Source organism: Saccopteryx leptura, chromosome 12, assembly GCF_036850995.1.
Source record: "Saccopteryx leptura isolate mSacLep1 chromosome 12, mSacLep1_pri_phased_curated, whole genome shotgun sequence".
NCBI lineage: Eukaryota > Metazoa > Chordata > Mammalia > Chiroptera > Emballonuridae > Saccopteryx > Saccopteryx leptura.
In genome coordinates, this window is record NC_089514.1 from 41,300,053 (window position 1) to 41,316,589 (window position 16,537).

A 16,537-nucleotide genomic window follows, 5' to 3' on the forward strand; every position below is an offset into this window, starting at 1 on the left:
TCTGTTGTTGCACTTAGTTGTGCATTCATTGGTTGCTTCCCGTGTGTGCCCTGATTGGGGATCAAACCAGTAAGTTTGTTGTTTCGGGACCATGCTCTTAACCAACTGAGCTAACCATCCAGGGCCAGGAATATGTCATTTTCAACTGCCAACCCCAGGTATTTGAAAAGTAGCAGTTGCCTGACTTGTGTTGTACAGTGGATAAGGCATTGATCTGGAATGCTGAGGTCATCAGTTTGAAGCCCTGGGCTTGCCCCATCATGGCACAGAGGAAAAGCAACTATGAGTTGATGCTTTCTGCTCCTCACCCCCGCCTTTCTCTCTCTCTCTCCTCTTTAAAAAAAAAAGTAGCAGTTTGTGGATCTATATTTGAGAACCACTGGTTTACAAGTCAAGTTCTATAGGGAGAGAGACCACTTAGAAAATTATTCTGTAGCCTAGATCTAGGTCTGAGATAAAATGTAGATGGTTCAGAAAGATTTGTTTAAATCCTATTAATTAGATTTGATGCACATTGCTTTTAGATAGGGAAAGAAGAGAAGCCTCAAGTTCTCTAGACTAAGAAATGATTCAAAATAGTGATAGAAGAAATAGTTAATTTTGGAGAGTGAGAACATTATTTTATTTGAGATTAGAGTAATGAATGAGAGAACAAAGTTATTGCCAACTGTGAATTAGTTAAAAAGGATGCCTTTCCTGATGTCATACCTATTTGAATGTGAAGGAAAACCCCTGGCAGGAATGTACCAACTTAATAATCTATAACTAAAAGATAAATGCAGTTTTTAAAAAAAATTTTTTTAAATTTTATTTATTCATTTTTAGAGAGGACACAGAGAGGGAGAGACAGAGAGGGAGAGAGAGGAGAAAGAGACAGAGAAAGAGAAGGGGGTAGGAGCTGGAAGCATCAACTCTCATATGTGCCTTGACCAGGCAAGCCCAGGGTTTCGAACCGGTGACCTCAGCATTTCCAGGTCGACGCTTTATCCACTGCGCCACCACAGGTCAGGCTAAATGCAGTTTTTTGTTGTTGTTTTGTTTGATTTTTAATTGCAATAAACTTTAACACTAATTTTGGGGTAAGTGTTGTTTTCTTTTGACAAATGGAATTTCCCAGTGAAATGATTTCTCATGTCATGTGTTGAGTCATTAAGTATTTTCTTTAAGCCGATTTTTAAACTATTCTCCAGAAAGCCTTAGCCTTTCATGGAACTTAACTGGTATGTGGAGGATGTGCAAATAGGAACATACCTTTGCGCCCTGGCCGGTTGGCTCAGTGGTAGAGCGTCGGCCTGGCATGCAGGAGTCCCGGGTTCGATTCCCGGCCAGGGCACACAGGAGAAGCGCCCATCTGCTTCTCCATCCCTCCCCCTCTCCTTCCTCTCTGTCTCTCTCTTCCCTTCCCACAGCCAAGGCTCCATTGGAGCAAAATTTGCCCGGGTGCTGGGGATGGCTCTAGGGCAGGGGTCCCCAAACTTTTTACACAGGGGGCCAGTTCACTGTCCCTCAGACCGTTGGAGGGCTGGACTATAAAAAAAACTATGAACAAATCCCTATGCACACTGCACATATCTTATTTTAAAGTAAAAAAAACAAAACGGGAACAAATACAATATTTAAAATAAAGGACAAGTAAATTTAAATCAACAATCTGACCAGTATTTCAACGGGAACTATGCTCCTCTCACTGACCACCAATGAAAGAGGTGCCTCTTCTGGAAGTGCGGCGGGGGCCGGATAAATGGCCTCAGGGGGCCGCATGCGGCCCGCGGGGCCGTAGTTTGGGGACCCCTGCTCTAGGGCCTTTGCCTCAGGCGCTAGAATGGCTCTGGTTCAGCGGAGCAACTCCCCAGATGGACAGAGCATCGCCCCCTGGTGGGCGTGCCGGGTGGATCCCGGTCGGGCGCATGCGGGAGTCTGACTGCCTCCCTGTTTCCAACTTCAGAAAAAATACAATAAATAAATAAACAAACAAACAAACAAACATACCTTTGCCACTGTCTTTAACCACAGACATAGCAAATATGAGGTACAAATGTCTACTGTACCTAATCACTTGTGGCCTTCTCCCATTATGCCTGGCTGTGGCCTCCTTAACACAAAACATCAAGTTGACACTAGCGATCGTTGATAAAAACAGAGGCGATTAAAACTTTTTTAAATTTTAGAATCAAAATAGATGCTTAGAATTCTTCATACAGTTGCATTTGTAGGAAATTTTCTATCAATACTTGAAGTTTGAAGGTCACCATTTTAATGTAATTTATAAAATTAAAATTTTAATTTTGAGGTAATTGTAGATTCACATGCAGTTGTAAAAAATAATATAGAGAAATTCTGTGTATCCTGTGCCCAGTTTCCCTCAATGGTAACATCTTGTAAAACCGTAATACAGTATCATGAGCAGAATATTATTTTCTTTGCCCATTTTATTTTTTATTTAATTTATTGAGATCACATTGGTTCACAAAACCATACAGGTTTTAAATGTACAACTCAACAAATCATCTGCACACTGCACTGTGCATTGTAACACAAAGCATAGTTTCTTTCTGTCCCTCTTTATCCCCCATTTGCCCACCTCCACCTACCCCCACCTCCTTTTCTCTCTGGCTACATCACCACACTGTTGTCTGTGTCTACATGTCATATATATGTTTTTTGCTTAATCCTTTCACCCCCATCCAGCCCCCCAACCTCCCTCCCCCCCTGACAGGTGTCATTGTGTTTCATGTATCCATTTGTCATTCAAGAATGTTTTATAAATGGAATTATACAGTGTATGACCCTTTGGGATTGTCTACCTGCCCCCTTAGCATAATTCCTTTGAGATTTATCCAAGCTGTTGCATGTAACAGTAATTTGTGTCTTTTTTTTTCTTTCACTCTTTCTCCCCTGCCCCTCCCCTCCTTTCCTCTCCCCTCCCTCCCGTTTTCTCTTTTTATTAAATGAGAGGTGGGGAGGAAGAGACAGACTTCCTCATGCCCCCTACCAGGGATTCACCTGGCAAGCTCCCTACCAGGTGACTCTGCCTGTCTGGGCTGCAGCTTTGTTGCTGGGCAAATGAGCTATTTTATGATATAGTTTAGCACCCTGAGGTGAGGCCATGGAGCCATCCTCAACACCCAGAGCCAACTTTGCTCGTGCTATTCAAGCCATGGATACAGGAGAGAAAGAGAGAGAGAAATGGGGAAGGGGTGGAAAAGCATATGGTCACTTCTCTTGTGTGCCCTGACCGGTAATTGAACCCAGGACTTCCATACACCTGGCTGACGTTCTACCGCTGAACCAACTAGCCAGGGCCAGTAGTTTTTTTTTTTTGTTACTAAGTTGTGTTCCATTTAATGTTATTTTCCCATTTGGTAGTTACCATATAGAATATGTGGCTTCAGAATTTTTTTTTCTTTTTCTTTTTTTGAGAGGGAGAGAGGAAGGGAGAGAGATGAGGAGCATCAGCTCGTAGTTTTAGCACTTTAGTTGTTCATTGCTTTCTCATATGCACCTTGAAGGGGGGGGGGCTCCAGCTGAGCCAGTGACCCCTTGCTCAAGCCAGCAACCTTGACCTCAAGCCAGCAACCTTGGGCTTCAAGCCAGCAACCATAGGCTTTATGTCTATGATTCCATGCTCAAGCTGTTGAGCCTGCGCTCCAGCTGGATGAGCCCACGCTCAAGCTGGTGACCTAGGGGTTTCAAATTTGGGACCTCAGTGTCCCAGGTCAATGTCTTGTCTGCTATGCCACCACTGATCAGGCAGAATTTTTATTTTAAATCCATAGAACATGTTTTTTTTTTTTCTTTTAACTTCTGACTCTGTTTTTTTTTTTTTTTAATATTTTTTATTATTATCTCAATGCCCAACTCTTCCAGGACTGCTGAGAACATTTAAAAATGACTCAGACAGTCCTGGCTGAATAGCTTAGCTGGTTGGAACATCATCCTAAGGTGCAGAGGCTGCCAGTTCAATCTCTGGTCAGGGCACTCACATGAGAAGATCAGTTTTTCTGTCTTTCTTTGTCTCCATTTTCTTCTTGCTCTAAAAAAATCAATAAATAAAAATATTTGAAAAAAATTACTCATGTGGCCTGACCTCTGGTGGTGCAATGGATAGAAGTTGTCCAGGGATGCTGAAGTTCCAGGTTTGAAACTCCAAGGTTGCCCCCTTGAGCATAGGCTCATGCAGCTTGAACGCAGGGTTGCTGGATTGAGCTTGGGAGCATTGATATGATCCCATGGTCGCTGGCTTGAGCCCAAGGTTGCTGGCTTGAGCAAGGGATCACTGGTTTGGCTGGAGACCCCCCCCCCCAATGAGCCATTGAGGCATATATGAGAAGCAGTCAGTGAACAACTAAAGTACAGCAGCTATGAATTGATGCTTCTCATCTCTTTTCCTTGCTGTCTCTGTCTCTCTTGCTAAAATAAAAAAAAATTACTCATGTCTAAACTGAAGTTTTAGAATGCATTGAATGAAGTACGTGGTGTTATGCTTTACAGTGCTCACTTTTTTTTTACATGGAAGTAAATTTTATGCAACTATTATAAGTTTGAAAATTCTTTTTCTTCTGCAGTTGTATATTGAGCAATACATTCTAAGATACATATGTGTGGGCCATATGGAAAGGAAAAAATGGGATTAGGTTAACTGTTTTGTAATGAATTCACTTTGGTTAGTTTTATTCACTTTTTTTCTCAAAAATTTTTTTTAAATTTTAGTGAGAGGAGGGGAGGAAGAGAGACAGACTCTTCCTGCATGCGCCCGGACCGGGATCCACCTGGCAAGCCCACTAGGGGGTGATGTTCTGCTCATCTGGGTCTGTTTCTCTGTTGCTCAGTAACCAAACCATTTTTTTAGCGCTGAGGTAGAGACTACGGAGTCATCCTCAGCACTCAAGGCCAACTCACTCGAACCAATTGAGCCATGGGCTGCAGGAGGGAAGTGGGGGAGAGAGAGAGAGAGAGAGAGAGAAAGAAAGAAGGAAAGAAAGAGAAAGAAGGAAGGAAGGAAGGAAGGAAGGAAGGAAGGAAGGAAGGAAGGAAGGAAGGAGGGAAGGGGAAGGGGAAGGGGAAGGGGAAGGGGAAGGGGAAGGGGAAGGGAAGGGAAGGAAGGGAAGGAAGGAAAGGAAGGAAAGGAAAGAAAGAAAGAAAATAAGGGGGGGGGTGGAGAAGCAGATGGTTGCTTCTCTTGTATGCCCTGACCAGGAATCAAACCCAGGACTTCCACATGCTGGGCTGATGCTCTACCACTGTACCAACTGGTCAGGGCCTGGTTTTAGTCTCTGGTTCGAACAAAAACTAAATTTATTCTAAGACCAGTTTTGTGTGTGTAGGAAAAAAAAATTGTATATTTTTACTTGTAGATGCTGATTTAATCAGATTTCAACTACTGATTTACCACTTGCATAAAAGGCCACATTTTACACCATAGCTTAGTGATATTACAACATGTTTCAGGCATGACACATACTAATCAAAAATAATATCAATGATACATTAATACTATTAATGCATATTAATATTAATGCATTAATGTTATTAATATTAATTTCGATGGTATCAAATTATTTTAATTTGAAGAAGTTTTGGGATGGTGGTGGAGCATGTACTAGTACTTTAGCTAGTTGCAGAATTGGTATTTAGAATAGCTTTCCAGCTTTGCGCAGTGGCAGTATCGTAGCCAATGAGGTTTATCCGAGGCGTGATTATTGCTAATAGAATAGCTTTCCAAAAACTCTGGTAGAAAAATGGTACCCCCTTAAATAAGCCAAACAAATAGTTCACTATATCATATTTATACATGTATTTTTTTGAATTAATGGACTTAATTTTTTAGAGCAATTTTAGGTTCACTTCAGAATTGAGTGGAAAGTACAGAGTTACCACATACTTCCTCCCCACACACAGGTACAGCCTTGCTCACCATCAGCATTCTTCATCATTATGGTACATTTGTTCCATTCAGTGTACCAACATTAACACATCCTTACCAACCAAAGCGTGTGGTTTACATTACGGTTCACTCCTTGTTTTCATGTATTTTTTTAAGGTCTTTCTTCTTGATACTTTAATTTACTTTGATCCCAATATCAAATCTCTAATGAGCTAAAGATAAGGTAAACCAGTATGGAATTCCAAAAACTACTGGCTATTTGGGAAAGTGCTTTCTTCATTTTTGGCTATATAGGGATGGTTTGGTGCTTATTGGGTATTATCATAAGGATTGTCATTGGTTTATTCTTTTTTTTAAAAAAATTAAAATTTGCCTGACTAGGCGGTGGCCCAGTGAATGGAGCATAGGACTGGGATGTGAAGGACCCAGGTTAGAGACCCTGAGGTCGCTAGATTGAGCGCGGGCTCATCTGGTTTGAACAAGGCTCACCAGCTTGAGCCCAAGGTCGCTGGCTCGAGCAAGGGGTCACTTGGTCTGCTGTAGCCCCCGGGTCAAGGCACATATGAGAAATCAATCAATGAACAACAAAGGAGCCGCAGTGAAGAATTGATGTTTCTCATCTCCCTTCCTGTTTGTCCTTATCTGTCCCTCTCTGACTCTGTCTCTGCCACAAAAAAATTAAAATTTATTAATAGTTTATTTTATATTTTTTTTAGTATTAGAGGAGGGGAAAGAGACTCCCACATGCACCCTGACTGGAATCCATCCAGCAACCCCTGTCTGGGGCTGATGCTTGAATCAACCAAGCTATCCTCAGTGCCAGGGGCCGATGCTTGAATCAACTGAGCTATCTTCAGTGCCAGGGCCCAATGCCTGAACCAGTCAAGGCCACTGGCTACAAGAGGGGAAGAAAAGCAGATGAGATGGTTGGTTCTCCTGTGTGCCCTAACTGGGAATTGAACTCAGGATGTCTGTATGCCTGGCCGACACTTGATTCACTGAGTTAACTATCCAGGGCTGGTTGTTTAGTCTTTAGAGAGTTTAATCTAATCAGAGTCAGTCTGTTTTGACAAAAATTCCCAGATGACCTATGTATTTAACCATTACCCTGTATGCAGAGATGTTTAGTATAATAATTGAAATAATGTGTTTGGAGTTTGTAATAAGGAGGTTTTGCTATAGACTTTTTTTTCCCTCAATATTTTCTATTGGTTTTAAATGTACATACAGCATAGTGGTTACTGTGTTTGGGGTTTGTAATAAAGAGGTTTGTTTGTTGTGTGGTTTTTTTTTTAAGTGTGCAAGAAAAAGGACCGGAAAGAGATGAGAAGTATCAGCTTGTAGTTGCAGTGCTTTAGTTCATCGATTGTTTCTCATATGTGCCTTGATGAGGGTAGGGGTTCCAGCCGAGCCAGTGACCCCTTGCTTCAAGGCAGCAACTGTATGATCATGTTAGTGATGGCACGCTCAAACTGGTGATCTCAGGGTTTCACACCTGTTACCTCAGCATCCTAGTTCAATGTTCTGTTCACAGTACCATCACTGGTCAGGCTTGTCTGTTGACTTTTTAAGTGAAACTACTTCTGTCATGATTTTTGAATAGGCAGTACAATACAGAAGCATTCTTTTTTACTGACAAGAATGAACTCTTGTCAGTATTCAGGCCCTGGCTGAATAGCTTGGTTGGTTAGAAAGCGTTGTCCCAAAATGCAGAGGTTGCTGGTTTGATCTCTGGTCAGGGCATGTATAGCAACAGAATGATTTTCCTGTTTCTCCCTCCCCCTCCACCTACCTTTCTCCTTTGTCTTAAATCAATAATAATAGAAAATAATGGACTCTGGAATAGATCAGAACTTTTTATAGTTTATTTGAATTTTACAATTATAACAAATGAGAATTGTTCTCTAATACTCATTTTTTTAATGACTTTTTCTAAATATTTAAATCTCAGAAATTTCACCTGGTTATCACAGTTATTACTAAACTGTGTGCAGTACACAGTCCTTAAAACAATTCAGATATACTGTATTCTATGACTCTTTCTATTTACAAATGAGGAACTAAAGCTTCAAGAGAGTAAGTAACCATTATTAATAAATAGCAGAATTTGAAAGCTGAAGCATTGTTACTTTGATACTGAATTTAAGTAGTAACAGTTGGGTGGAATTGTACTAAACATGATAGTGAAACTGAAACCCTCTTAATACAAGAAAATGTGCTTTTTGAACATTAACTTTATATTCTATAGATTTCTGTTTTTCAAGTAGGTCCACCAATATTAACCCTGACTACAAGAAGATATTTTTCTAGAGATTTTATTTGCTGTGAAAATACTAATATAAGTTGAATTGGTGAAATTCTTTTTCTCAGGAACCAACTATTTAAGAGAGACTCAATTTTTTTTTCAAGTTAAAATTTAACTGGTTAGATAGATGGTCTTTGCTTAACAAATAGTTTTGTTTATAAGCAATTGGGTATACTTGCACATACACTAGTAATCTCAAATTTGGAGACATGGTTCCCTTATTTCATGGGTTGCTTTCAGTTCACTAGTGAAGTATGTGTTTGTTCCTGAAAAAAATAGGGAATTTGAATATCTTTATTTTTTTATGTGCTTTGCACCATCTCCGAAATATTTTAAGCACAAATTTTAGACTTTTAACCCATACATCTCTACTTCTGTAGTGTTTTTAATGCATTGTTGTGGGATGGATTTAAATTAAGTAGAACAGGTTTGGTGGATGAACAAGATGTGTTTTGATAATGTTCTTTCATTTAGTGTGCCAGGTGTTCTGGAGTGAGATATCTATATTTAATTTCTTCTTCCTTTCCTTTTTCCTTTTCCTTTTCCTTTTCCTTTTCCTTTTCCTTTTCCTTTTCCTTTTTCTTATCCTTTTCCTTTTCTTTCTTTCTTTCTTTCTTTCTTTCTTTCTTTCTTTCTTTCTTTCTTTCTTTCTTTCTTTCTTTCTTTCTTTCTTTCTTTCTTTCTTTCTTTCTTTCTTTCTTTCTTTCTTTCTTTCTTTCTTTCTTTCTTTCTTTCTTTCTTTCTTTCTTTCTTTCTTTCTTTCTTTTTGCAAGAGAGAGAGTCAGAGAGAGGGACAGACCGACAAAAAGAGAGATAAGAAGCATCAATTCTTTGTTGCGGCACCTTAGTTGTTCATTGATTGTTTTCTCATATGTGTCTTGCTTGGGGGCGGGAACTCCAGCTGAACCTGTGACCCCTTGCTCAAGCCAGCAACCTTGGGCTCAAGCCAGCTACCATGGAGTCACGTCTAGGATCCCATGCTCAAGCCAGCGACTCTGTGCTCAAGCTGGTGAGCCCGCACTCAAACAGAATGAACCCACTTTCAAGCTGGTGACCTCAGGGCTTTGAATGTGGGTCTGCTGCATCCCAGGCCCATGCTCTATTCACTGTGCCACTGCCTGGTCAGGCTAATTTCTCCTCTTTTTGAGAGAGACAGATGTTACTTTTCCCCCCTTAACTGTAAATTCTAGATTATTTATTTTACCAATCATGGCAAATTTTAATTTCAGGCAAACTATTAGACTGCTAGGGATCAAACCCTGATTCTACTGTTTATTAGCTGTGGAACTTTGGACAAGTATAACTTCTCTGCCTTATCTGTGGAATGGGGATAATAAACATATGTACAACATAGGTTCTTCGTAAGCATTAACCATTGTAAACACTCAGTTTTTGTTAAAACCTTGATTGGGGAGGTTTGAATATCAATCAGGTAAGTGCTCATGGAGCACTGTCTGATACTACTACTAATCCAGTTTGGAGAAATACATAATTTATTCTGTTATTTATTTTTTTTATCTTTTTGGAATCTGATTATTCTGTTGTTTTGATTATCAGGAATAATCTATTAATGTACTTGGGCTAAGATTTAAACTGTATAATTGTCAAGTTAACCTACTTCCATTTAAGTTAAAGCCCAGAATTAGTGAAATAACTTCCCAAAGTTTCATAACTAGTAACTTGGTAATAGATCTATTCATCTATTATTATTATTATTATTTATTTATTTATTTTTTTTTAAACAGAGACAGAGAGACAGTCAGAGAGAGGGGCAGACAGACAGGAACAAAGAGGGATGAGAAGCATCAATCATCAGTTTTTCATTGCGACACCTTAGTTCATTGTTTGCTTTCTCATATGTGCCTTGACTGCAGGCCTTCAGCAGATGGAGTAAATCCTTGCTCGAGCCAGCGACCTTGGGTCCACACTGGCGAGCTTTGCTCAAACCAGATGAGCCCATGCTCAAGCTGGCGACCTCGGGGTCTCAAACCTGGGTCCTCCGCATCCCAGTCCAATGCTCTATCCACTGCGCCACCACCTGGTCAGGCTTAGTATTATTTTTATTATACCTTTGTTAACTATACTATAAATAAAAAAATCTTAAATGAATAATGAGGGCAATCTAATTTCTAATTTCTAGTGAAATCTCTTATTCATGGTCCCTCACAAATTCTTTCAAGTTTATTTCATTTCTATTTATTCAGCCCAAAATTCACTCGTTTATTCTTTTAGTGATACATGTCCAGAATATAAACTGATTAATTTTGCTTATTGAGCTCTGTATAAGTTGCTTGTAAAGGACAGAAAAATAATAAAAAATGACTCTTTTCTCAAAGAGATTTTTTTAGTTTGGGCACTGTTATTTATAATTTTAGGGGGAAAATGTCTTCATATTTTTATCCTGTCTGCCTTTGAGTATCATATTCATCTTTTCAGCGGTGTGTTTTGTTTTCTGAACTTTTTAACATGGTCTTAAAAGCAGTTTTAGTTTTCCAGTTTTTCTGATAGGGTGTTTTCTAAGTTAGTGGCTTTTCCTTGCCTTTTATCTTGTTTTTCTTACTTTAGAGGTTTTTTTTTTGTTTTGTTTTGGTATCATTGCTATTGCTTTGCTAAATCTGTATTTTAAAGATTTTTATTTATTGATTGATTTTAGAGAGAGAGGAGAGAGAGAGAAATGGGGGGGGGGAGCAGGAAGCATCAACTATTAGTAGTTGCTTCTTGTATGTGTCTGACTGGGCAAGCCCGGGATTTTGAACTGGCGACCTCAGCATTTCCACGTCAACACTTTATCCATTGTGCCACCACAGGTCAGGCTAAATCTGTTTTTAATATTGTATTTTCTCAGTTTGTTTTTAGTTTGATTTGGTTTCTAGCTTTAATTGTTGCCTTTACTTGTGTTTATGTTTTTATGTAAGAATAAATATATCTTTTTGAGAATTAGCTACTGTCGTTGTGTGAGTTATTTTGGTTTTAGGTGACATGTTAGATGAAAATACCTATAATTTAATGCCATTTAAAAACAGCTCAATACTCCTATGTTCACTTGGTTTCTAGGTCTATTCTGGATAACAGGTTTTGTGAAGACATTTATTCTTTCTTGGACCTCAGATTTACCAGACATCTCATGGTATTTCCTTTTATATTATTTTTTAAGTGGCTGCCATTTATTCTGAATGTATTTTGTGTATATTTTACTTGCCAGTTGGATAACCAGTTTTTTTCATCCACATATAAGATGTGAAAGGTTTGTGCTAACTATTTGGATTGGATTGGATTGTTTTCCCTCTCGTTATACCTGCATTATAATTATAAACACATCTTTTTATCTTACTACATTGATTTTCTCTTTCTTTTCTTTTTCTTTTTTTTTGTGTGTGTGTGTGTGACAGAGACAGACAGAGAGAGGGACAGATAGGGACATACAGTCAGGAAGGGAGAGAGATGAGAAGCATCAGTTCTTCATTGCGGTTCCTTAGTTGTTCACTGATTGCTGTCTCATATGTGCCTTGGCGGGGGGTGGGGGGGGAGGGCTACAGCAGACCTAGTGACCCTGGGATCAAGCCAGCGACCTTGGGCTTAAGCCAATGACCATGGGGTCACGTTTATGATCCCGCACTCAAGCCAGTGACCCTGTGCTCCAGTAGGTGAGCCCCCGCTAGCCAGCGGCCTCGGAGTTTCGAACCTGGGTCCTCTGCATCCCAGTCTGACACTGTGCCACCACCTGGTCAGACTTTTCTTCTTATTTTTTTAAGACACAATGATTTGACTTGAATGAATTTATGATTTTGTAATTATCAACTGCATTTTTAAACAGTGTGAGTTTTCTGGCTATAGAATTTTTATATTAATGAATACAGTGAAGTTATATGCCTATTTTTCTCAATAGATATGACCTCTTGTCTTCTGAGCTCTTGTGAGCAAATTACTGATTTCTTCTCTATTGAATAAACTCAAAGTCTGGGATTCTGTTTCAGATGTGATGTGTCTTTATCCTGGGGATGAGCTTCTGTGTTTTTAGAGAGATGATTTTCTGGAGAAGGTGTCATGTAGTTGTTTTTATAGCACTTAATTGTATAGGTTGGTAATTTATTTGATTAATGAGGCCCAGAGCTGCAGTTTTATCCTAGGTGCTCTAATTCATTTACTAATCCTTTGTAGAGTGCCTATTATGTTCTAGGCACTGTGCAGGATTTGAGTAACAGACCTCATTCACAAACATAAGCCATTGTCTGAAATAAGCTTAATGACAAACTCTTCACTGCTTTTTAAAAATAGCTCAAATGTAATGTTTATTGAAGATTGTATATTTGTATAAAAATGGGGTGTGCAACCAAGTATGTATTGAGATTCCTTTAGGTTGGAAATATTACTCAGTTATCTTAAGAAGATACATGATGACTTGATTTCTGCTTTCCAGTTTCTGCAAAGTTTTCTTTTGATCACTCTGGTTAAAAAAATAGCACAACTAAATACTTAACAACATATACCTAAAATATAAGATTTCCTGTGAATTTAACATAAAGATAAGCTGAGCTAAAGAAAATGTCTACCAGTAGATGCTACTAAAAGGAAGAAAAAAAATTTTTTAATTGTAGTTATTATCTGTTGTTAGGTCTAAGTCTTCAGTATTTTAAAGAAATACAGAATAATTTAATAATTGAATAGACCAAACATAAGTTTTGTGTAACGCTTACATTTTATTATTTAGAAATTGTATAGTTGTATAGCTTTGTGCAAGTTAATATGGCTTTTATGAAATAACTCTAATATGGTAACAGGTGCAGAAGAGAAGATAGGACAACTTTTTGTTTTTTTTCTTTCTTCTTTGTTTTTAGAGGACAATTTAAATTTGATGGCGCAACCATGAAAACATGGCATGTAGAGAACCATAATTACTTTATTTTCAAAAACTATTAGAAGAGTCTCTAAATGAGATCTAGAGTTTTTCTACCCACACATTTTTCTTCTGATGCTATAAGAGCAACTCTGCTTATGTGTCTTCCACTTATTGATTGCTAAATGTGTGTAATGCAGTGCTTTGCATTCATTATTTTCTTCACAGAAACACTAAAAGGCTAAATCCCCATTTTACAAACAAGGAACTTGATACTTTAGAGAGGTTTAGTGCTTACATTTTAACTTTTAGATGCAACTGCCTATCCAAACCACCATTTCCATCTTATTTTCTTATTTTCCCCATAAGGTATGAGCTTACAGCCTGTGGCATCTTTAAAATAGGTGTTGACCTGATTAGATATTTTTAAGCTTACTTGTAAAAAATTAAAGATAAATATAAGAATTGCTTCTTTGAAGAAACTGTTCATTATTTCAGGTATAACATGTCAGGGACAGTTTTGACTTGCTGTTTTCCTGTTTATAGGACATCTGTTTTGTTCCCTAGTTGTACTATATCATTACTGAAAAGATTTAGAGTAGGTATTTCACAAACAGTACCTATAGCATGTGTTTATAGGAAGTGTTATACAGTGAATTTAAGTTTTAAAAATTGATGTTGAAGCTATGTTTTTGTTACTGTGGTAAATTTGTTTAAAAAAACACATCAGGTGTATTAGTTTTTTCTACTAATGGTCTGTAATAAAGATATAAGGGACCCTATAAAGGTACATGCATTTCTGTAGTATGGAAATTAACCACTGTAAAACAGTTTATTTTATTACAGATAAAATAAGTCTCCTTTTATACATATGTAAGCAATAGAGTGATATTGGTTCAGATCCTGGATAAAACTTTAAACTGAGCAACCTTGGTTCAGTTATTTAATCTCTCTTGCTGTTGTAGATTCCTTAGTGGTAAAATGGCGATCCCTATCTCAGAGTTGTGGGGATTAAATATATCATCTATGTAAAAACTTAGTATGGTGCTTAGTTCATAGCAAGTACCCAATCTTTGTTTATTGTGAGATCACACTGAACCAAGAAGACTTGTTTTTGAATATTATACTATAAAAAATTTCATTTTTTCTTTAAAAATGAATAATATTTGTTGTTTTACTTTACTGAGCAGTATAAATACTAATCCTTCTTTTGGCCTCCTAAGGAAGATTATGAATAAGAAACTTTTTTCTTTTGATCACAATCTTAATTCCAGAAAAATATATGAAATAGAGACTCCCTGAGCCATTCAAATTTATATCAGTATTATAATAAAGAGTGCTTGCTTTCTTTCATGTGTTTTACTTACTATTAGTTGTTATAGTGTGGCTATTCCTAGGAATAGGATGATTCTTAACTTTTTGTTCCCTTTTCTTTTAAACAGGGTTTGTGGATGCACTTAGATGTTTGCAATGAGCACTGTGGCTGGCATGCCCCAGTGTTTTGGATACCAATGTGTAGGACTCCATAGTAATCGAATTTATCAGAGGCGAACGTCATGAGCATAGTGATCCCATTGGGGGTTGATACAGCAGAAACGTCATACTTGGAAATGGCTGCAGGCTCTGAGTAAGTATTCTAAGGGATTTTTGGATAGAGAAAGGCAAAATATTTCATGCAATTATTTTAACAAAACCAAGCAGTGCTTGATTTGCATTTATATTTTTCTCATTTTAGACTCTTGGCTAAAATAAAATAAGGAAGTTTAAAAGCAAAAAATCCTTTTAACTAAAATTACTTTTATAAATAAACTTTTTTTTCTTTTTGTATTTTTCTGAAGTTGGAAACGGGGAGGCAGTCAGACTCCCTCATGCGCCCGACCGGGATCCACTCGGCATGTCCACCAGGGGGCGATGCTCTGCCATTCTGGGGCATTGCTCTGTTCCAACCAGAGCCATTCCAGCGCCTGAGGCAGAGGCCATGGAGCCATCCTCAGCGCCCAGGCCAACTTTGCTCCAGTGGAGCCGTGGCTGTGGGAGGGGAAGAGAGAGACAGAGAGGAAGGAGAGGGGGAGGGGTAGAGAAGCAGATGGGCACTTCTCCTGTGTGCCCTGGCTGGGAATCGAACCCGGGACTCCTGCACACCAGGCTGACGCTGTACCACTGAGCCAACCTGCCAGGGCCTATAAATAAACTTTGAGTCAAAATGATATATCTTTTTCTAATTCTTTTTGTCTTTTTTATTTGCTAATTGTTGACATCAAAAATCAATAAATAATTATTTTTTTGATTATAAAATGTCATGTTTATAATGGAAAAGAATTTGGTTTTATTTATTTAATTAATTTTTTTTGTTGATAGAGAACAGTGTTAACTTGTTCTATTCAGTTGTATACTCATTGATTGCTTCTCGTATGTGCCTTGACTGGGGATTGAACTCATGACCTTGGTGCACTGGGATGACACTTCACTCACTGACCCACCTGGCCAGGGCCAAAATAATTTGGTTTTAAATTTGAATCTTTAAAAAGTTGTAATATCCATTTGAACACAGAGTTTGCTTTTTTTTTTTTTTTCTTTCTATTTTTCTGAAGCTGGAAATGGGGAGAGACAGTCAGACAGACTCCCGCATGCGCCCGACCGGGATCCACCTGGCACACCCACCAGGGGCGAAGCTCTACCCACCAGGGGGCGATGCTCTGCCCCTCCGGGGCATCGCTCTGCCACGACCAGAGCCACTCTAGCGCCTGGGGCAGAGGCCAAGGAGTCATCCCCAGCTCCCGGGCCATCCTTGCTCCAATGGAGCCTCGGCTGTGGGAGGGGAAGAGAGAGACAGAGAGGAAGGAAAGGGGGAGGGGTGGAGAAGCAGATGGGCGCTTCTCCTATGGTGCCCTGGCCAGGAATCGAACCCCGGACTTCTGCATGCCAGGCTGACGCTCTACCACTGAGCCAACTGGCCAGGGACTGTTTTTTGCTTTTTTTAAAGTTGAGTTGAACAATAAAATTCAAGCCAGTTTTAAATAAGAAAAAGGGAGTGTTTTCTGCTGTATGATTATTTTAACATTTTTTACCTTTATAGTAGTTATATATTTCTGATAGTTTCAGTGAAAGGCTTACTTTGCCTGTGGACTAGTTAGTGTAGGAGGTTGTGTGAATAGATTTTGTTTTATTTTTGAATGACCAGCCACTTAACTCTAAATTTTTGCTGTGAAGATTGTTTTTTTGTTTTGTGGAATTGCAAGGATTTCAAGTGACAGTGTTGGAAGCTGAAGTATAGAAATATGTGTATGTTTGTTCTCTGATTCTGTATATAGTTCCTTAGTGAGACTCTTACTGACGAGAAAGTTGAACTTCAATGTAATTTAAGTTTTTCAAAAAGGAAATTTATTTACTTTAGGGCTGCTAGAACTGATGTGTGGAAAGAATGAAAATAATTATTGTTCTTTTGCTGGCATTTTACGTGACCTAGAAGTATTTTTACCATTTCTTCTTCTACCATTGGGGAAGACAGAGATGC

The 16,537-nt window shown here is 38.6% G+C and overlaps 1 protein-coding gene and 1 pseudogene across 4 annotated transcripts in view; both read left to right on the plus strand.

The window, feature by feature from the left end:
* The window catches only part of KMT2E (lysine methyltransferase 2E (inactive)), a 104,729-nt gene that overhangs the window by 14,562 nt on the left and 73,630 nt on the right, over positions 1-16,537 (plus strand). For 2 of the 4 annotated variants that reach the window (XM_066354326.1, XM_066354329.1), the window contains exons 2-3: positions 11,244-11,316; positions 14,466-14,650. In XM_066354326.1, the coding sequence (XP_066210423.1) occupies positions 14,580-14,650 (71 nt within the window). In that variant the 5' untranslated portion in view covers positions 11,244-11,316; positions 14,466-14,579. Of the gene's footprint in view, positions 1-10,063; positions 10,231-11,243; positions 11,317-14,465; positions 14,651-16,537 lie in introns of all 4 variants that reach the window. The other 2 variants (XM_066354327.1, XM_066354328.1) reach the window with 2 other exon arrangements.
* Positions 5,646-5,826, plus strand: LOC136384310 (U4 spliceosomal RNA; annotated as a pseudogene).